This window comes from Cuculus canorus, chromosome 1 (genome assembly GCF_017976375.1).
Source record: "Cuculus canorus isolate bCucCan1 chromosome 1, bCucCan1.pri, whole genome shotgun sequence".
Classification (NCBI taxonomy): Eukaryota; Metazoa; Chordata; class Aves; order Cuculiformes; family Cuculidae; genus Cuculus; species Cuculus canorus.
Window position 1 is genome coordinate 175,821,601 of NC_071401.1, and position 22,059 is coordinate 175,843,659.

The window sequence follows — 22,059 nt, forward strand, 5'->3', positions numbered from 1 at the left end:
CCATCAATACAATGCTTTAGACTTGTCAGTCCTTATAATGTCCTAGATGCAAAGCGTACCTAATCTGAACATATGTGTGAGCTTCTTTACATTACATTCCTACGTTACTTCAGTATGCTGGCCACCATCCTTATCTTTCTCCTTTCCTTACCCTGGATGTCTTCTGGTAGAGAGGCCACACAGGGCATGTTGTGTCCTGGGGGGCTCTTCCCTGCAGGAAGCTGTCAGCAGGGCACAGGTACCCTTCCAGCCCCCTTCAGCGGCCCTTTCAGCCCAGCAAGCTTTCTCCATTTCAGCATGTTGATTGAGCAAATGTGCAAAGCATTCTCTTTGCATTTTTGCTTATGGTTTTAATGGACCTGAGTGAAACTTAGAGTACTTCTCTAAGTAGAAGCACCTAGCTGAAGTATTAACCCTGCATGAGCAGATGGGACTGAGCCTTGGGAAGATTTCCTATGAAATCCCAGAATTTTTTTTCCCAGAAAGAGGTCCAACCTTCCTGCTCTGAGAAGACAGGTAGGAAACTTGTATTTTGCTTGTTCCATCCACAGACCCCAAGATGAAAGGGCTGAACTTCGATGGACACATACTCAATGAGAAGAGTACATTTATTTCCATGAGGCTTTGAAAAGAGCAGAGCCAATCAGTCCTTAAAACAGACTCGCTTAATCCTCTTTAGGGATGAACGGTGTTTAAGAAGTGAATTGAAAGGAGAAATAAAATGGTTTTGGTGTTCAGCGACTAATTTTTAATGACGCTAATCTGTTTAATTATCTATGGGTCTTGTCTTTAGCAGAAGTGCTATCCCATTTTAGCTGATAACTTTGATACATCACCTTGTAAATCTCCTTAAGAGGAGAAGTTAACATATTGAATTAATTGTCTTCTCTTTATATTCATTATTTTTTTCTCCTTTTTGCTCTAGGCTTCTCTTTTCTTGGCGCTAGGGATAATGTTTTCCCTAGTGAGCATTCCCTTGGTCATCTATGACTGGGTACAATCAGGAGGCAGTGCCGAAGGCCACTGAAGTTCACCTCCTCCTGAAAAGAAGATGCCCTTGTTTGCTACACACCAAAATCGCAACCATCCATTCTGTTATCTGTTCCACCTTTTGTGAGTTTACTCAAATCAAATGCAAATAATGATTATCCAGTACTGAAAATAGTTTAGGGTGTATTTTCTTGCAGAAAACACAACCAATTTTTCAATAGGCATATCACTCTGTGACCTGATACTGAGTTACCAATCAGCTTAAAGTCTGTGAGACCACCTAGAGCATTGCTCGTAGGAATTCCATCAAAATTTGTTTCCCCTCTTCCACCCGTGAATTGCATTGTTCTATTTTTATCCTTAGCCCTTCGACCATAAACTCTCCTCCTCTAGGGCAGCAGTGCCTGTTGTTATCAATCCCAACTGGAGTGATGTCAGTTCACACCCTTCCCACTGCCTTTTAACCAAAACTGTTCTCCAATCGTATGCATCCGGTTTGTTGGTTTGTTCTGTTGCGGTTCTGTGCACCATTTGTCTCACTGTTAAAGTGTAGCATCTTGGTTATGGGCACAAAAGTCACCATGAGAGCATAAATTAGTATTGTATAAGCATAGGTCCTAAATCTGTTGTCTCACTGATGTTTTGGTGGGGGAGCCAGCACCAGGGCTTGGCGCTTCTGTGGCTTAGGGGAACAGACCTGTGTGCCCGCATGTCTTTGTGATGGGGTGCAGGGAGCAGGAGAAAGACAACTGCTACTGCCAGCCATCACTCCCCTGGCACACTTCAATTGGCGCCCGACTAGAACTAGGCTTGACCCGAGTCATGAGGACTCAAGCCTGAAGAGGAGCAGACGCTCAGATATTTCTGTAGAAAGTCTGCTTTTTTTTTCAGCATTAAACTGTTTACTAATGCCCCACTTCTCTCATAAAAAAAAATACTGAGCTCCAGTTTTATCAAAACATACACATTTAATCATACCTCATGCCTTTTCCATTCTGGGATTCATTTGTACGTACCTTGTAGAGACTTGTTCCTCTCCTGTGTCTTATCCTCCTCTAGCTGAAGTCAGCAGGGGTTTGACAGCAGCCGGAGCAGGATTTGACTCACCCTGCCAAACTGCTGGATTTCTAATGGAAATTGAAACCTGTAACATTTCTTTAAACAAACAGGAACACTTTTTATACTTAAAATGGTTCATTTTCATTTCTTATTGATTCTCCATGACAACTGAAGAAAAGACATTCAATTATGACTGGCAAAAACACTGTAATTGCATCTGTTGTCAACAGAATAAGCATTTGCCTAATGCCTTATAGCTGGTGTAGAGAACTACTTGTAGAGACTCAAATGCTGAGCAGGTGATCGTTAACCATCCTGAGTAGACATCTTCTATTAGTGCACTGCCAGCAGCATGAATTTGTTCACTTTGTGTCATTCACCATGTGAGCTAAAGGGTGTCTCAAAATATGAACCCAGCTCCCGCTGAAAGAACTGATGGCAAAAGGGAGGCCTGCTTCATGCCCGCGGCCTAAATGATGTCCTCAGTGTGCTCGAGCCATACCTGTCAGTATGTGGTGACCCTCTAGTTCCCAGTAGCTGGTTCATTGCTGACTCCCATTGTAGCCATGGAAGGAGACTGTCTTCAGCTATGGGGAACCTGTCATTGCAGCTTGCTCTTTTTAAGGTTAGGGATGGAGAATTTGGGATCTTCGGATTCCTGTAAGCTATTGATTTGCCTCAGTTGCTATTGCCTTGTCCTACAAGGCTAGAAGTCACTGAGCTGACATCACAGAACATTTCTTAGAACCTTGAAAGCTGGTTTCTGAGGGTGACATCCAGAGGGGTTAGTTTGGGGCCTTCCTTGGAATTTGTGCATCAACGTGCAGAGCGTTCATGCTGCAGAAACTAAACCTACTAAACCCAGACTTCTAGATCTGTCCGTCCGCCTAGGCAGTGAGGTACTCGGCTCTGCTGATACTCCACTGTGATCCAGAAATAAGGCAGAGTAGACTCTGTAGGCTGCCAAAGTCCTTGAAGTAGCCCAGCAGCAAGAACAAAACTGGAAGTCTCCTCCCTCCAGACGAAGTGACCTGCTAGACTGCAGAATGATATTCCCTTAGTCTGTCCCCTTCCTGCCCCATCAGACTTTCACTCCTTGCAGCACAGACTCCCAGCAAGATGTCCAGTGTGGCATCCTTCCCAAGCACCCCTGAGCCCAGCATTTAACACAGGAACTGCTGAGCGACCTGGGACCTATGGGATGAGACAGCTGGTGCTTTCTGGCAGCTGGTGTCAGACCCTTGGCTGTGATCGTGCAAGCCACTAGTTTCCTCTGCAACATCTCTGTGTGGGACTGATACCTGCGCTGATTCACAGAGAAGTCCATCCCGTAACTTACGAGCCCAGGTGTTAGTCAAGCTTTGGAGAGAAGAACACATACTCTGTTCCTATCTCCTCACAGCTCATTCCAGGCATCTTCCCAGCTTGGAGTGTTAGTTTGTGGCGCCTCTTTCACAGGCATCAAACTCTCCCTGGTCACTGCAGCAAGAGTCCGGCATCTCACTTTGTTTTCTGGCTCAGCTTGGTGGGGTCACATTTCAGGTGTCAAGGTGCCTTATAGTCACTCTGGATCTCATCCCAAAAAGCCTAACTTAGATGTGAGAATGCTGTACTGTGTTATCCTCAAAATGCTCCAAGGCTTTCCTGCTTTCCTCTCCCCTTTATCCTTCTTCTACTGATTAATGAGCAGAGCATCTCTGTGCATTGAGGGGTTTTGAAAGACCCTGTGAGCAACTTTTAAACACCCAGGTAGGAGCTAGAAATCTGATGTGCTGCACAGGGTCCCAGTGAGGTCACAATTTTAACATCTCCCTTCTAGGCCCTCAATAGTCTGTACTTTCGTGTTTAAAATGCCAGCCAGTGAGTTTTGGCATCCAGCTTCCTTCGACTTGAAGGACTGATGGGTGACTGCTCCTTGCATCTTCCTACATCTCCTCCATCACCATCCCTCTCTCTCATCTTTGCTATTCTGCCTTCTTTTCCCCAGTTTATTTTTATACTGGAGTTTTACTGGATAAACAGGGAGAAGAATGAGCTGGGTGTGTGCATAGAGTGGAATTACCTGAGGTACTGGACCATCAAACATATCTTAGATAATGAAAAATAGATACTGAAAAATAGATACCCAATATATTGAGTCTTTAAACAGACTTTGTTTCTGGGTCTCTGGAAAAAAAATAGAAAGAGGGAATTTTGCTTAGACTGATTTACTGGCATCATATTTATAGATATTTATGGAAAGAAATCATGTGTTTATTGATGTCTGTGGTAATGAACGTGAAATAACGTGCTTTTTGTTTTCTCATCAGGTTTATACATTCTTAACAGAATGCAATAGACCCTGCTGTAACTGTCAACATCAGTGATGGATGACAATATTTGTATGAGGTTATCTGTAAAATGTACTGCTGTTATTCAGTTCATTTGAAATAGTGAACTTGTAGCCAACGATGTACAAGTCCCACATTTTAGCTAGGATTTTAAGAGCACAGTGAAATGCTGTAGGAGTTTCTCTGTTGTTAAATTAATAGGATCCAGAGTACCGTATCTACTTAGTAGGTGGTAGCATGCTTTCTTTTTATAGAGAGTTTATCGCTGTTGTGAGCACTGCAAATGTCATAGACTGGATGCAAAACTGCTTCTAATAACTACAACAAAATATTTTAATGTTCTCATTCATAATAGCAACAACTGAATGGCGAGGGACAAGGAAGGACTAAGCAAAAGCAGTGGCTCCTAGGGAGATTTTAGGAGTTAATCCCACGCTTAAAGGATGGCATTGCTGCCTCTTGTAGTCCACAGCACATTGCAAGGAAAATAGTCATGAGCTTAAAGCACCCTTACGGTTGCAGAATACAGCTGCCCTTCTCTGTCCAATGGCAAACATGCCTCATAAGTAAAACACAGTATGTTGTTTGGGAACAATATCTTGGGAGCAGTGACCTCTCTGTGTGATGCTTGCTCCTGGTCAGAGGGCCAATGACAAATCCATGCACCAGCACAGACCTTCTGTGGGGCTGACACGGACCAAGTGGTGCCCAGCCTATGTGCAGGCCCAGGGCAGAACAGCTGGTCTCAGCCTGTGAGGTAAAGGATGGGGCTGTCCATCTGCTCCTGAAGGCTGCTTTCCTGAGCCACACACCGACCCATAGCTTGTGCTCCACTTCCAGTAGGTCATACATGCAAATGCAGGTTGGGTGATGTATGGGTTGTGTCTGTACATCTGCCTTACAATGCATTAGCACCACTGCTCTCTCTGATATTATTACGAGTAACAATTAATGGTATCTCTAGCTTATCTTTAAATACATTTCTTTGCTTGAACCTTACATTAAGGCTAAAGAGCATCTTGGTCAAAACAAAATTCTTTCCATGTGGTGGTGTCCCACCTGCAGTCCTACTGTCCCACCTCAGTGCCTGTAGGAGAAAGGCACAGCAGAATGTACTCAGCTCCATCAGCAGCTCTAAAAAATGGCTTTATTGCCTGGCACCAAGGTGCTTTCTTAACCAATTTCCCAGAGCCTTTGGCGTCAGAAGAATCCGTATTTCCTATAACTTACACAAAGAATGTTTTATTTGTATCTAATGTAAGGATTCTGTAACAAACTGTGAAAAAAAAAAAAAAAAGAAGATAATGAATTAATAAAAAGTACAGGGCTGGCAAGGTCTAGAATTCACAAATTGTACACATGCCTATGTTTTTGAAGACAAATCTATGCAGTTGTGTTGTATTGTAGAAGATTTGGGTTTTATGTACATATATATATTGTAAATAAATAGGATGCTGTATATTTTTGCAGTTGTTTATCCTCTATGATATAGAAGTGTTGAGATAGGCTCTGCATATTAAGAATAATTTTAATAGAAATACAAATACTTTAGCTTCTGACTTAGCAAAATGTGTATATCCTTTCCTTTCTCCCAAGAATTCACAAATTAAATCCTACACTTGAAATTACAATTACATCACTAATGTAACAAGAAAAAGAGAAATAAAAGGTCCAATGAAATTCCTAGGATTAATTCCAGCACATGACTCCCTGTTTTCTCAACAGCAACTTAGCCAGTCTTCCTGCTGGGTAAAATATCTCCCTTGGAAAGGGCCCCTTTGGTACCCAGGTACTTCTTACCTCCTCAGATGAGGTCAGGTGGTGGTAAAGTGCTGAAAAGTTTTTATGCAGAAACCAGAGCAAACTGCAGCCAGCAATGTGACCCAGCATTATGCTGTGTTTTATCCAGGCATGTATCTTCCCAAGTGGTACAAACAGAAGTTAGGGCAGGACTTCTGCATTTCTATTTTCAGCCACCACAAACGCCTGTAGTTCAGAAAAACGTACTACAAGTTAGGGGTGGGCAGCAAGCAGAGCTCTTTCGTGTCATTTCTAGCCTGCTCTCTTCCTGCAGAGTCCTCTCTGCAGGCTGCTCCTCCTCGGCAGACCCAGGCACACTGCTATCGTGCAACCAAAACACTAACGCCCGAGGCTTATGAGAACATCTCCAGCCAGTGACTGCTTGCGTGTGCCACCCTATGAGCTGGCAGAGGCCAGTGTTTTGGTTGTGGTATAGCTATGTGTCCAGGGGTGAGGATGATGGCAGGGGAAGATTGTTTATGTAATGAGAGTACCTCTGTCGAGAGCCTTGCATAGATTTTTCAGGATTGCTGATAAATGGAAGTTGAGAAATGCATCTAAAAATAATTGGGTTTTTTTTTCCATGGTTACTTTTTGGTCTTTGATGAAAATGAAACTTGAAATCATGTTTGCTTTCACCGTGAACACAAATTTGGGGAAAAAAACTATATGCAGTCACTTCTACGGAGCTTTTCAAATTGATACAAGTGTATGTTTTGTTTTCAGCGTTATAGCCAATAAGAGATAAACTGTAAAAGTATTTTTCAGCAAGACTTGAACTTTAGGTTGTTTATAGAAACCTGGTTTTAGTGTCCCAAGGTATGTTAAGGTTCACTCAGATCCAGTATAAACAATACTGTGTGAATGATGTACGCTAGATACAAGCTCTTCTATAATAGATTGTTGAAGTGAGTCATTTTGCTTCTGCTAACATCACCATACTTTGTGCTGCTCATATCCAAACAAATGATGCTTTTTTAAGTTTCTGTGTGTAAATAAAAGAAAATGTTAAGTTCTATAATCTCTCTGTTACCTCTATAGTTTTTAAACATTAAAATCATGATCTAAACTAATGTTGGGGCTGTACTCGTTCTTTCAAAGTGATGGCTTTGTATCATCATAATGCCTTAAACAGCATGTGTTCCCTGCTCTTATGCAAGTATTTTCAGTGAACTCAGGGCATGCAGCTCCTGCAAAGCCAACTATATTAGACTCGGCATGTAGTGTATATTTGACTTGGCACAGTGAAGACTGGCAATGAGTGGCCTTTCTCAGGGGTTGATGTTGGGACTGGGGCTGTTTAATATCTTTGCTGGAGACATGGACTGGGGTTGAGAGCACTGTCAGCAAGTCTGCCAACAACACCAACCTGTGTGGAGCAGTTGACATGCTGGAGGGAAAGGATGCCATCCAGATGGACCTTGACAGTTTTGAGAGTTGGGCCTGTGTGAACCTCATGAAGTTCAACAAGGCCAAGTGCAAGGTCCTGCACCTGTGTCGGGGCAATTCCAAGCACAATTACAGGCTGGGCAGAAAACTGGTTGAGAGCAGACCTGCCAGAAGGACCTGGGGGTGTTGGTGGGTGAGAAGCTCAACATGAGCTGGCAATGTGTGCTTAAGGCCAGAAATATCCTGGGCTGCATCAAAAGAAGTGTGACCAGCAGGGTGAGGGAGGTGATTCTGCCCCTCTATTCAGTTCTTGTGTGACCTCACCTGGAGTGCTGTGCTCAGTTCTGGAACCCCCAGCCCAGGAAGGACATGGATCTGTTAGAGCAAGTCCAGGGGAGGGCCACAAAGATGATTAGAGGGCTGGACCACCTCCCATATGAGAACCGGCTGAGAGACTTGGGCCTGTTTACCCTAGAGAAGAGAAGGCTCCGGGGAGACCTTATAGCAGCCTTCCAGAACTTAAAGGGGCCCTACAGAGAGTGCAGTGATAGGATGAGGGGTAACAGTTTTAAGCTGAAAGATGGGAGATATAGGTTAGGAAGAAATTTTTTCCTGTGAGGGTGGTGAGGCACCGGCACAGGTTGTCCAGGGAAGTTGTGGATGTCCCATCCCTGGAGGCATTCAAGGCCAGGGTGGATGAGGCTCTGAGCAAACTGATTTACTGAAAAGTGTCCCTGCCCATGGCAGGGGTGTTGGAACTGGATGATCTTCAAGATCCCTTCCAACCCAAACAATTCTATGATTCTTTGTAGAGTGAAACATCAGTAGATGGCTATGGAGCATTTACGTGAAGTTTGCAATACAGTTTTAGAGAGACCTGAAGCCAGGGTGTATGGTCAGCACAGACTGGGGTGGCTGAAGATGACAGCATTTCTCAAGCCCAGCGCTTGTTTCTGTCTGCACTTTGAAGGCTGTCCGAGTGCTTGCCAGTCTGTTTCAGGGTCAAGTGAGGCAGTTTAGCTTTCAGAGTTGCTGTTAGATTTGGGGTTGAGTTCAGACGCCAAACTGGTGCCCAGAGTGGCTAAATCTCTGCTGGACCTTCTGCTATGGAAGCAGAAGTGATTAAAAGATGGATGAGGAGAATACCCAAGCACAGTAGTGTCTTAAGCATTCCTAGCTAAATCTGCCCAAGTGCCTCTGTCAAAGCCTTAGAATGTCTGGAAAATGCTAACTTTTTGCCTTTGACCACCAATTTTACTAGTGCTCAGGCTGTAGTGATCACTTACACAAAGTTCTCTTGGTTAGAGTCCTATCGATATGACTGAAGACCTTACTTGACTGAACAGGATGAGTACAGTTAATATCTCCATGGCGTAGTTCCCTGGGCCCCTCTGTAGGAGAAACCGTGGGAGGATTTAGATACCAGAGGATCCTTGGCAAGCCTTTGCCTGGTCCTCATGCCCAGGAAAATGTCTCGAAGCTATAATCCTGGAACCACAGAGGTATAAGCTTCTGCACTGATCTGGTCTAATAGCCTCTCCTGTTTGGGCATAGTCACTTCTCTACCTGGCCAAGCATAATCATCTCAGAGCCATCCCTTGAAATTCAGGAGCATAGTTTGTGAAGTAAAAAGACAAGCTACGTTGATCTTCTTCCCTGCTTGTAGAAACATCTGTTGCCTTCTGCAGTGCAGTCGGACAGCTTCACCTGAATCTCACCTAAAGCCACACAGGCTAAGAAAGAAACACCACCCTCCTTTTCAGCCACAAACTTTTACCTTATGTTTGGCTTAGTCTTTCTGTATCCCCAAGGTCAGCCAGGCCTCTGAGTTCGTCTGACCAGTCCCTCCTTGCTGCAGAAAACAACCGAGAAAATTACCTGCAGCAAACTGCCTGAGAGAAGAGACCCCTCCATTTGGGTTCAAGTGGGGTCTTAGTTTGACTTAAGTTCACACAAAATGGCAGTTAGTCTTCAGGCTGAAGTCCAAATCCAGGCCACTGTTAAAATGTCTCATTTCTCACTGGGCCAAGAGCTGTTAGTAAGCACTTACACCAACTTCTAGAGGTGTAGGAAAAGCAGACGTGGTAGGAGCAGGGATGAGTGGTAAGTCTATTTCTAAGACTTTCCAATCACAGACCCTTCAAAAACCGAACATGGTTTCACTTCTTACACCCTATTCTCCTCAGACCCAGGCAGGACAGCAGCACCATTCACTTTGCGTTCAGTTCTGCTAGCAGACTCTGGCCAAAATCCTGACTTAACACAGACCCCGGTGCCAACAGACAGAAGTTTTCAGGCAGCCTGGCTTCTGTATTTTGCAAATGTTAAGAGCCTTATATTTCTCTTTCAACTTACAGTTACAGAAAATGGAGTCTTAAAGTTGTTGGTCTTTCATTGCTAAATGTCACAGTGCTGGCAAGGGACGGTGCTGCTGGCTTAGTGCACCTCAGACTTGCCATGGCTTAAAAAACAGGAGGTTATTAGGATTCTTGGAAAAAGGTGTAGTTCGGCCAGGACTTCTTAGACAATAGGGCTGGGAAAGTAAACTGCAGTGGGGCTGGGATGGTGTAGGCCAGCCGCCTGATGGCGAATCTGCAGAGCAAAGCCACCTGGGTGAAGCTGATGGTGGTGCCTGGTTGACTACTGCCCTCTTTGAGATTCCTGTGTTTTGGGCCCATGGAAGCTGCTGCCTTGGAAAAACTGAGGGAAGAGTATTATCAATAGCAGCCAGAACATACCCCAGAGCCAAGAACCACATCCCCTCCTTGGAATATGCCACTTGGCTTAAAGTCCCAGCTCCTTTCTCCAGCAGTAACCAGATCTCCCTCGTCCTGCCCACTACATCCCCAGGGGAGAGTGTTTGCCCAGTAGTCAGCAAACTTTAAGAACTGTCCTCTTGCCAATTATGAAAAGCTGGTGAAATTCACCATGTTTTTCATAATAATAGTTTTTCATGAAGATCATTACTTCAGACTACATCCTTTGAATGTACCAGGTGCTGACCCACAACATGCTCCCATGAGCTCTTCCTTCTTGGACACTTTTAGAGACCCATGCTCAGGTAAGCTCCCAAAAGTGACTCTTTTCAAGAACTGTTGTTTCCCCAGCAGTTCTCACCTCATGTAAGCCTTGCAATAGCTGGACCATCCCTATTGCCGCCTGTTACAGACCTGCCTCACAGCCCAGGAAGAGCTGCTGGCTGCCCTCACCTTGCTTAGGAGGGTTCTGCTCAACCATTCCCTTCCCACAGCACTGGATAGCAACAACCCTTGTGCCTGTAGGGGTGTTTGACGGCGATTAGAGCTGTGAAAACCAAGTATCAGATGCAGGTGCACCTGTGGCTGCCATTTCTCTTCTCCAGATTCATGCCATGAGCTCGTGCTGGTGAGCAGCCGATGAGGATGAGAGGAGAGGGTCTGTTGGCCAAATGTCTCCCCAGCTGCCAGGACCAGCCCTCCAGAGGTCCCTGCATGTTCCTGGACGTGCAGCCTGCCACAGAGATGCAGCAAGTACGGGGACTGGCAACACAAGGACTGGAGCCAAGCGCATCAAGGATTAAAAAAACCCAGTTGTTCTAACCTGGTTAATTATAAGGGTGCGTAGCAGAGTTAGGCACCGAGGTACTGGAAAGTGTTATGATAACAAAGAAACTCATGAAGAGGGTGGAGAAATTTTTACGATGTGAGATCAGATTAATGACCTGTAGAATGGCTGCAGTAAAAACAGCAGCCTACAGATGCTACAACATTTGTAGAACACATTTCTTCAAACCATAACCAAAGCCTGTAATTTACTAGGATGTTAAAAAAGAAGAAAATTATACGTTCACTGACAAAGCCAGTTCTTGCAGACTCTGAAGTCTCCTCGGGCTTTGTGCAGGCAATGCTTCCCACTAGTATTTCTTACATGAAAGCTGGATCTCCTATTAATTTTCAGATACCATTTGCAGATAATCAGAGAAGTACCAGATGCTGGAGAAAAAACTTCCCTATCATAACAAGGAATTATATATCTCTTGCAACTAGATCATCATAAAATGAAAGGAAAACAGGCATCAGTCCTCCATTCTCACATCCAGTGGCATTTAAACAATGAGAGCAGCCTCTGTCACTACTGCTGGCAGGCCTCCAGCAGCACTTTGAAAAGGCAGCGTGGCCTCCCTGTAAATTGATAAACAATCTTGTTGGGCAACAGGCACAGGAACATTCAAGTCTTTGTTAAATTTTGACTTGAGTGAGGCACTAATTGGCATCTTTCTGGGCAGAACAAACAAGGTCAACTTCTCTGCTTTCCAGAGGGAGACTATTTTAACTAGAATCTCAGCACCCACAGTTAATGGAATAAAACCCAGGAATGTGGGTACCATGAGATGCAGAAATTGTTTATTTTCTTTAAGAGTGCTGGTAGTGAAAACAATCAAACTCAGTCAGCATAAAAACCTTGAATAACTGATGTAGCTGTGCTGATGTCTTCATTGCACACTCACTGTCACTTACAAAGGCAGACACGTCATCTTCACGTGGGATGCTGATTTCCTAGTGTAAATGTGATCACTGTACTGTTTAGGATTAATTTAACCTGGAGAAGGGATCATATCCTTGCCTCTGCTCTGGGCTGAGGAGCAGAGAATGGCCTGAAATCCAGACAGGGACACCAGTGCCCACCAAGATACAGAGTACTCTCTGGTGAGTGGGAAGTGGGCCACGTAATTATCTTCTTTCATCCAGTGCTCCAGCATGTCCCTTCCTGCTTCAGATTACACTGGGGCAAACTGAGCTTTCGCTGGGACTCACACTCTGATCAGCCAGAAGGAGGAAGCTTCGCAACTGAGCAAAGAATCAGTCCCACCAAGCAGAAGATGCACCCCGTGCAGTTTGCATAGCCCAGGAAGGCAACTAAAGCACTGAGTAAGTGGGGTGGCACTACAACACACCAGGCAAACTCATCACAAACACCTTGATTTCTCTGGGGACAATCTCACCATCCTAAAAAGAAAGGACAATTATAAATAAATTCATTCTGTTAAAAACATCTATATTTACATTACAACCCTTTATCAAGCACAAGTGACCTGTTTACTACAGAAATAGCCCATACTTTCTCTGCGGGCATCTGAATACCACTCTAAGGGCTTGGGAGAGTTGTCTAAAACTGGAAAGATGTTTTTTGTTATTTTGGTATTTGCAAACAGTTCAGATGCCAGCAAACAAAAAGGGTCAAAATTAATTGCTAGAAAACATTTCTTGCAACACGCTCTTTACCTACCCACTTACGTCTGAACAAACACCTTGGTTAGCACAGCTGAGCAACATAAACAACTCCCACAAAGAGCAGGATTCATTGAAGCTGGCTCCAGAAGGTGTACTCTTCATGAGGAGACAGACATGACGAGAGCATTTACCCAGAAAAAGAACATGCAGTGTTTTGAGCCCCACTACTTCATAGGTGCTTTCTCAGTGGACCTCCATAAGTGCTCCACTAAAGGCAGTAGTGTACTGGCAGGCAGCTGGTAACACCTCTGCTACCTTGCTGGGGAAGTACTAACTTCGGGATGTACTATAGCTGAAAGCTGCAAGAGGGACATCATGTGTCCCAGTCACAGATCCGCTCAGCAAATATTTGGTCTAAGGGACCTTCCAGGAAGATCTGGATGAGCTAAAGAGAGAAATCCCACAGTCTAATAACAACAGACCAGGTTAGCTATATAGCACCCATATACAAATGCTGTTTATTTTCAAAGAACTAAGAGTTAATTAACTGCTAACAAGGATGCCATTTAGACTGCTGAGTTTCAGGTGCAAAGAAATTTACCCATAAAGGTCTTGGGGTGGTACAGAGCTTATTTCACAAAGGTCACTACCAGCCAACCCTAAGTGGCAGGAATACTGCTGAAAAAGGATAGATTCATTTACTAATTACATACACAGATCTGTTCCCAGGTATTACTTCCAGAGACTTTCCAAGGTTCACAGCCTGCTGTGAAATTGTTGAGGTTCACCATGGTCAATGGAATTAGCCTTAGACTTACATAATCTGATAAAATGTCTTAGACTCTCAAGAACTGCCTTAAGGGGTGTCTACTAAGATAATAAGTTATATGTGAATTCCTTGGGGGATGGAGGGGACAAGGAAAATACTAGCTAAGATTTAAGCCTTTGTATCTTTAATTGCTGATATAGGATTTATATTTATTGCTTCTGGCCTTGGTAAGAAATGAAAAATTATCTAAACCAACTCTGTACAAGATGTGGAGAATCAACAAAAACCCCCAGGAAAATACATAACAAAGGATGCTAACATTGCACTGCTGAGGCAAATGTTTTAAGGAATTAAAACTACTGCAATGAATCATAGGAGCTCCAGGTCTTTTAGGGCAACATTCTTGTGACTCACAGACTCACAACTAAGCAAAAAAAAAAAAGAAAAAAAAATTAAAGGCAAGTGCAGCTGTAAAGCTCAGTGAAACCCCATCTAATGTGTGAGGCCCAAGCTGTGATGAGGTAGCCAACGTGGCTAGTGATGGCTATTAAGAATCGCACATGAGTCTTCTCCACTCTTGAGGCAAAGCTACTTTGCATGTGCACTCATACTTCTAAATGTGTCTTTAGCTATTGCTTCTCTTTTTGGTCACCTCCACAGTCAGTTGTGCAAAAATCTCATTAGCTATATGAATTTCTCTTTGTGGGATACACATGCACAGCAATCCCTGACACAAATTTATCATTTGTATCCAAGATTAAGAGGTAAATCGGCACGGACACCAGCAGTTTAGCATTAAACCAACAGCCATTGCAGTAGTATTACTATAGAAAACACATCTGCCCTCAGCTCCAGTGAAACTGGGTCATCAACATTATTTCCTCCTGCACTGCTGTTTTATATCTGAACATGCAGAACCTGAGGTGTTACTCGAGTGCACAAGCTCCCGATGACCTGTGGGACAAATCCACCTCACTTGGCAAGGAAAGGAGATAACCACAAGTCTCATTGGTACTCACTACATTTCTCACAGAGATAGGTCTGGGATAAGACAGATACCTTGTTTTTTGCTTTGATGCCTGATAAAAGCCATTCGTACCACAATGCTAATGTTTGTGCGTCATTTAGCAGCTCAGCTCATGATGCTTGTGGTTGCCTTAACCTATATGCAAGACGCTGGGTGCTTGCTGCTTTTTCGGTTTCAAGTCAGCAGATGGTGCTTTTAGAAGGACTGTCTTCCATTTCAGCCAAAGGAATTTGGTAAACCCAGTAAAGAGATGCTCTAGGTGTGCATCAGTGAGCTGCACATCACCAGAGAAGCCTAGAAGGGGATTGAGAAGAAGAGGACATTACATACAGATCCTTAATATTGGCTGAAGTAAGGAAAGACCAACCGAGTGTCAGGAAGCTTTGTGTGAAAATACAGATCCCTTGACAAGACTACTCTCTCATCTCAGCATTTTATAGCGCTATTTCTCAGCAGAGAGTCTCAGGCTGCCCCCAATGCACAGCCAGTCGAGATGGTGAAGTCTCTGTTCAACGTGTTCTGCAGAGACACAGAATACACTGTAAAGAAAGAAACTGCCCACAAAAGACCAACATCTCCTCAGAGCTGACCAGGAAGGAGACATTGGCCAGACGGCCCGTTCGGCTGCCATCCTGCACTTGAAGGCCTCTTGGAGGACAGGGAAGGGGAATAAGGCAGCTCAGTTTATTTATAACTCAGTTTATAACACTTCTGTCCTTTTCTGTCTGACTCAGCCTCTGCCCTGTGACTGGAATTTAAGTGTCGAAACATGAGCAATTTGAATGCATTTTAATAACATTAGTAATAATGTTATTCATAATATTGTCCCTTTATTATTGTAATTCAGAAAATGTCCATTGTTTATATTCTTAACATGTGCATTCTCTCTGCCTTTTTATTGAAAATTATTATTTTTTTTAGCTTTTACAAAGGCCCTGAGCATTTTCACTCTTCTCTCCCCACTCTGCAGGTGATACAGCTGCAGCCAGATTTTCAGAGGGCAGCTCAGACTTGAGGGTCCCCTTTCTCACGCAGTGGTGTGACTCTAGGACTCACGCTCTCTGCCTGCCTCTTCCTTGGGGCTCAGCAGGAAGGGAAGAGCCAGCTTCTTGGTCCCTAGCAGGGTTCCCAGACCACATGGAGAACACACCATGTGCACCAGATGGGCTTGTGGAACTGTTCCCAAACTCACAAGGTCAGTGCTAGGACTGGCTGTCCCATTGTCACCCACCTCATTCTTTTCTTGCCATAATAAATCCATAATTACTCAGCCATTGTCTTTCTACTTCTGAAGGACCACCAGCAGCCTGGCTCCTGCAACGCTGAACAGATCAAAAGACAGGGACAATGTGCTCACACTCCCAACCACCTATACTGCCTTTGTGCTGGTACTGAGCTACACTCTCTCTGCAGAGCCAGAGACCCATTGAAGGGTTCACACTGCTGTGCTGTAACCTGAGTGGTGTCAACAATGCTTCTATTTGGCATCTGTACTTATGGCATCCTGATATTACAATAGCAATAATAAAAAACAGATCTCAGAAGCTTTCACGGCTCCTTTGTAATAACTGCAAAGTAACACAAACTTTATTCTAACATTATCCGAGCAAATCCATAATAAGTTTTGGTCCTGTATGGAAAATATTTCAATAAATGAGACATTCTACATCAGTTTTCTGGCTGTTTTACAGAATAAATCTCATCAGAAGAATTTTAGCATTGGTGTGGTCGATTGGTGATGCTCAATGTGTTTCACATGCCTAGCAACAGAAAATCAAAGCAAATGAAATCAAATTAAGGGGTGCTCACTGTATAGTCATATGGAGGGGAAACCACAGAGGGTTGTTGGTCCTAAACATGTAGATGTTGGCTCATATGGCTTTCCCGGTATATTGATGCAGCAAATGACAAAACAAAATTGATGCTAGGCAGAAGACCAGCAGAAGATCTGCAGACACGATGAAGGAGTTGGCTCTCCACAGTTGTCTTAGCTTTGCCTCCTGCAGTTTGTTATAACATCACTCGTACATGGAAGCAGATGGTACGCTATGTATCAATTTACTATGCCTCTCTTTCACAGATTTTTTTTCAGATCCGTCTGTGCATTTTTACTCAAAGGGGGACCATATGGTCCCTGTGAGGTAGTTTATAAATACTTGTATATTTACAGTAGCAATCAAACCCAGAGTCACATGCGTACCTTCAGGAAGGCTGCTGAAAGTAGCTGGGTACTATAGGGTTTGGAATGACTTCCTCACTACAGTATAGAGATATGCAATGAATAATTAAACAGAAATTGATTTCACATGGCCTTCCTGATTGCATTTGTTCCGCTACCACTGCAAAACACAAGGTTCCTAAACAGAGCTGGTTCGAGAGAGACAGGCCTTTGCACACTCATTGCAACCCACACTGGCATGTCCAGAGGCCAGAGTCTCTTACAGCACTCTGACAGCATTGCCTTCATCCACCATTTACAGACTGGAGAAACGATCCCATGTCCCCAGGCTGCCAGGGGCTGGGTTAAGCTCTTGGTGAAGAACAGTCTAGGAAAGATGGTGCTACCTTAACAGGAGGCCCTCTTTTAGTTCACCCCTGAAGTCTGTAGGGGCTGACTTGAACATCTCTCTCAGCCCTTCCACCAGGAGAGCAGTTTTCTAGGTGCAGAATGTTAAAGGACAACAGATATCTACCTAGCACTGCTACCCGAAACACGCTGAGGCATAAAGGCTGCTGCAATTGACCACGACATGAGTGCCTCCTCCTGCTCATCCTTCTCCTTCCTCCCTATGCATCCACTGACCTTATATTCATCTCAGCAAAGAACAAATTTACCTGAAGAAATAAAAACCAAAAGCTGTCTGAAGAAACAAGACAAACATTCCTCATGTAAAACCCTAACATTTTTCAAAGTGGCAGTGACTGAATTAGGGGCCACCTCTGCCCCTCAGAATATTTTCAGCACTACCCTTGATTTCACATATAAATATTCAAAAGCAAAACAGAACCTCCCCAGTACCAAGGAAGGGTGTGCAAGGTTCGATGTCTCAGACACTCTGTCTAAATTGCCAGAAGACCTCAGGTCCTGCTTAGGTCAATAAATAAGAGCAGACTTTTAAGAAGCACCTCATATTGCTATTACAGGCCAGGATATGTCAGTGACAATGCTCTTCCGTGGAGGTCAGTATCTCTTTGTAAATCTCATTTGTGGGCTTAACTGGAGACACTGGAATAACCATGGTCCCTGCCTCCCTAATCCACCACATTAAGCATGAGGTCCAGGCTCCTCTGGTCACGGAAAATCATGTAGTCCAATTCCTATAAGACCCGTGGGACATAAAAAATGGCACAACCATTTTTTGTTTATAAGAATTAACGCCTGATAAAAATGAAGATAAAACTGATTCACTCTAGGTGGCAACATTATAATTCTCTTTACTTTCCTTTCTCTATCGCTTGCATTACTGACGGATAATGAGATTTGCTTTTCATCACGATCCTCCAGGTTGATGCCTAAGAAGAGGGCTATGGGCTGTGATTTACTGAGCCGGGAAGCAGGATTAGGTGGGTTATGTAAGCAAGACAGCAAAATCAATCACGAATGCAATTCAAACTCATTCCAGTGTTGTGTTGAACTGTGCCCTCTCCCCTTCAGCTTGAAGAGAAAAATTGCAGAGATCTGTGAAATGATTTGAGAAGTGGCTTTCAGGCACTGTCCCTCCTATTCCTTTCCACCTTGGACGTTCAACACTGCCAGATGTTGACAGCACCTTTTGCTTCAGTTATTGAGCAGCAATGTGTGCTGATGTGTTTCTCTCACACAAGTATGAAAGAAAATGAATATAACATGTACTTGAAGCACCAGTCCACTAAGTCTGCTCCTGGTTCAACGATCAGTAAATTTGGATTTGGGTAAGTCAATGGCTTGCCCGCCCAGCACGTGGTCATCATGCGGACAAGCACAGCCAGGGGTGACCAGGGGGATGGCATGTGGTGAGAAGTGGAGAAGGCTGGATTTGCAGTGTGGCAGGGACATCTCCTTCAGAGATGTTAGGCCTCTGAGGTGCATTGCTGCCTGGAATCGTCATCATGTCGCCAGTTTGTGAGGTGGTTACAGCACCACCCTGTCACTTAGAGGGTGAGGAGGACTGCCCACCACCTCTGTCCCCACGCACAGGCGGTGCGGTGCTGGCCTTCTCACCCTTCCCTGAGCCTTGGGTAGGTTGCCCTGTGAAAGCATCTGCAGTAGTGTGAGCTGCCATGGGGAAAGCCACCAAGCAGGGACTTAGCTGGTATCTTCCCCACTACTGGAAGCTTTCTGCCCTCTTTCCTTATTTAAAGAACAGGAGAAAAGCTTTGTTTCATGTTGTTTTGTGTCCAAGCTTGACCCCCAGACTGTTCACAGTGACAGGGTTAAGTACATATTAATGTGTTTCTATTATCAGGATTAATGTCTGACTCCATGAAGTTATTTAGTCTCCTTATAACAAACACAGGCACCAGGCTTGCCCTAGATTTCAAAACTGAAATGTCTCTGAAGATCTGGGTCTAAGTGGCCATATCAGTAAAACCGTGGAACTAATTGTACACAGGGGGCTATCAAATGTATAGACTGATAAGCTAAAAAATAGGCATCGCTTTTTGCTAACTAATAATTATTTTTCTGCTATTGTGATAAGGAGCTCAAACTCCCTCTCTCCTAATGGGAGAACCTGAATCTTCCAATGCAATGCTCAATACAAATGCAGTGCACCAGTGCTGTGCTTCTGCAAGAGCCTCCAGAGAGTAAAACTGACATCAAAATAAGAAATATTTGGTTTTTCTAAACTAGTCCACTGTGGTAAAACAAGCAAGCACAATGCCTACAAATACTGAATTTAAAGTGTTATTTCTTCATATAATGTACAATATTACTGTTTTAGCAATCCTACCTATAAAGGTACACTGATGCAAATAATAATTTTACTGATTTTATCAAAGTGGCTTTAATTTTTGTTAATTGACAAACAGGTCCAGTAGTATCTGTCCTCTATTTTTAGCTTTACTCCAGAACTCTACATTGCCCCTGGCATAGTAAAATGACACCTTTCACAAAGACAAGAAATTCATTGACTTCACATTTTAAACAAGCCATTGTTAAAATAAATTGAAGTCTCTTAACTCTTAACAATAGTGAGTCAGATGGATCTGACCTCTGCGGGTGGGACTCTAATTATGTCTGCTATGTTTAAGAAAGTACAGTATTGTAATAATATTATTCATTGCATACCAGGAGTTCCAGCAAAGGCTTGACAATCCCAGGAAACGATGCACATCCTCATATACAGTACTGCTAAAATGCTAAATATGTCTGGTCATATACAGCCTGGGCCTGTGAAGTTATGGCATCGTTGTTTAATAGGAACTAACATCTCCGGCCATCCCTTTCCCTAAGGGACTGACATTGTGCTCAATCACAGCTTGACCTCTCTATAAAAGGATAACTGGGATAAAACTCCAGCAAAAACAAGTCTCATTGCTGCTGTACAATGAGGGGAGGGAAGGAAGCGAGTGAATCAGTGGTTCTGTGGTGTGGAAAGGTAATTTATAGCCTGTAGAGGACAGAAGGATTGCTGGAGGGAGGGAAATTACAATGCGACATAGAAGTTGCATCTCTGCAGAGCCTGTGTTCTCTTCTAACCATCTCAGTTATGAACTGGAGTTCACAGCCACCAAACCACCCTCCTGAAGGGTGACGTGGGTGTCCAGCGGGAGCCTGGGTGGCTCGGCAGGCTCTCCTGCCCAGCTGGTGGAAAGACCCATTGGGAGCAACAAAGCCCGGCATCTCTTTCAAATGATGTGGCTAATCAATACTTGCTTGATAATTAACTTTTAACCAATTTCATCACAGTGAACAGAAGACTTGTCTGAAATGAGTTACTACATTAGTAGCTCTGCCAGGGGAGGTTCAGGTTGGATATCAGAAAAAAATTCTTCACAGAAAGAGTCATTGGGCACTGGCAGAGGCTGCCCAGGGAGGTGGTCGAGTCGCCTTCCCTGGAGGTGTTTAAGGAACGGGTGGATGAAGTGCTGAGGGACATGGTTTAGGGAGTGTTAGGAATGGTTGGACTCGATGATCCAGTGGGTCCTTTCCAACCTGGTGATTCTGTGATTCTGTGATTAGTCAAAATACAGGATGCCGCCACTCAACTATACTTCTTCCTCACAGCTAGTAGCGTTTATAGAAATAATCACAGGCTTATTCGGAGTCACAGGCTGTGTTTTAGAACCCCATACTTTTTCAGGTAAACATTAGCCACAACGTTCAAGCATCTAGAAAACTAAACTTTGGCCCTAAACTTACGTTTTCATTGCAGCAGCTGGGTCTGTCGCTGGTGTCCCACACCTGCTGGCATTTAACCCCACTAGTTAGCTTCCCCGAACAACTTGCTAAATCTCTTCCCTGCTGAGACCTGCTTTTTCTTTTTGCGTTTACTCTCTATTTGAAGACCTACTGATCACTTATTTCTGGAAGATACCAAGCAGGAAACCTGCCAGCAGTTTGGGAGCCAGCCTCTCCCAAAGGCAGGGGGAGCATCCCTCGGGATGCCCTGACCTTCCTCTCCTCAGAACTGGCTCCACCATGTGGCCAATTCCATCACTTCGCACCTAATGTAGCTCCAGTCGGAGAACGAGATGCTCGGTGGCTGCTCTGCAGGAGCTGCCCCAGGAAGGTGGTTGAAGGGGGCTTCCATCTGCTCATCCTGGCTTTCATTTGGAGAAAAGGACACGTTTAAAGAGGATTTTGCATCTTCTCTAGCCGATTAAAGCTCAAAAATATATGGGCAGTTGTATCTACCACAGACATATTTTTGTTTCCACTTAAAATTTTCAAGAATTATCAACCAGTCCAGAGTCAATTGAAAATCCATGTTTTCCTTCTAAAATTTAAAAATCTTTACTAAAACTAGTGTAGAAATCCCCACAAACTACTGCTCCAGGCAGTGTTCCCAGGAGCTGTGGTGGGCCATGTACAAGGTGGTTGACAGGTGTCCCCCTGCCAAATGCAAGCCCAAGGGCCCATCGCACATCAGAGCCAGCTCGAGAGCAGTCTCTCCAGGGAGCAAGATGCTTGGCTTTGAGAAGCAGCATGAAAGGGCTGTCCACATCTTCCACCACAAAAAAAGAGGGAGCAGCCACAGCTGCCATCTGATAAATTTATCCCACTCTTAAAACGGTTCCCTAGCTTGAAGTCCTTTCCAAAAGGTGGTCAGCAAGTGCAGGGAGCAAAATAATTGCCCTCATGGGCAGCAGTGCTCCCCATGCCACCACATCACCAGCCTCCCTTGTGAGCTGGTATGTTGATGCTGTGATAAAAGATGGTATCAAGGAAATGCTGCTTTTACAGGGCTAGAAAATGTTCATCCTATCCATCTTATTCCAGAGGGGGTCGCTGAACACAGATCACTTGTCACATCTCTTCTGGAGACCTACGGTCTCAGTGCT

The 22,059-nt window shown here is 44.2% G+C and overlaps 1 protein-coding gene across 2 annotated transcripts in view; it reads left to right on the forward strand.

The window, feature by feature from the left end:
- Positions 1–7,243, forward strand: part of SLC38A1 (solute carrier family 38 member 1) — a 42,763-nt gene extending 35,520 nt beyond the window's left edge. Inside the window, exons 16-17 of one of the 2 annotated variants that reach the window (XR_008451014.1) lie at positions 926–1,113; positions 4,359–7,243. Coding sequence is in view for 1 of the 2 variants with exons in the window: in XM_054073152.1 (XP_053929127.1) it covers positions 926–1,027 (102 nt within the window). In the remaining variant the exon portion in view is untranslated. Of the gene's footprint in view, positions 1–925 lie in introns of both variants that reach the window. The other variant, XM_054073152.1, reaches the window with a different exon arrangement.
- The last annotated feature ends 14,816 nt before the right edge of the window (positions 7,244–22,059 follow it).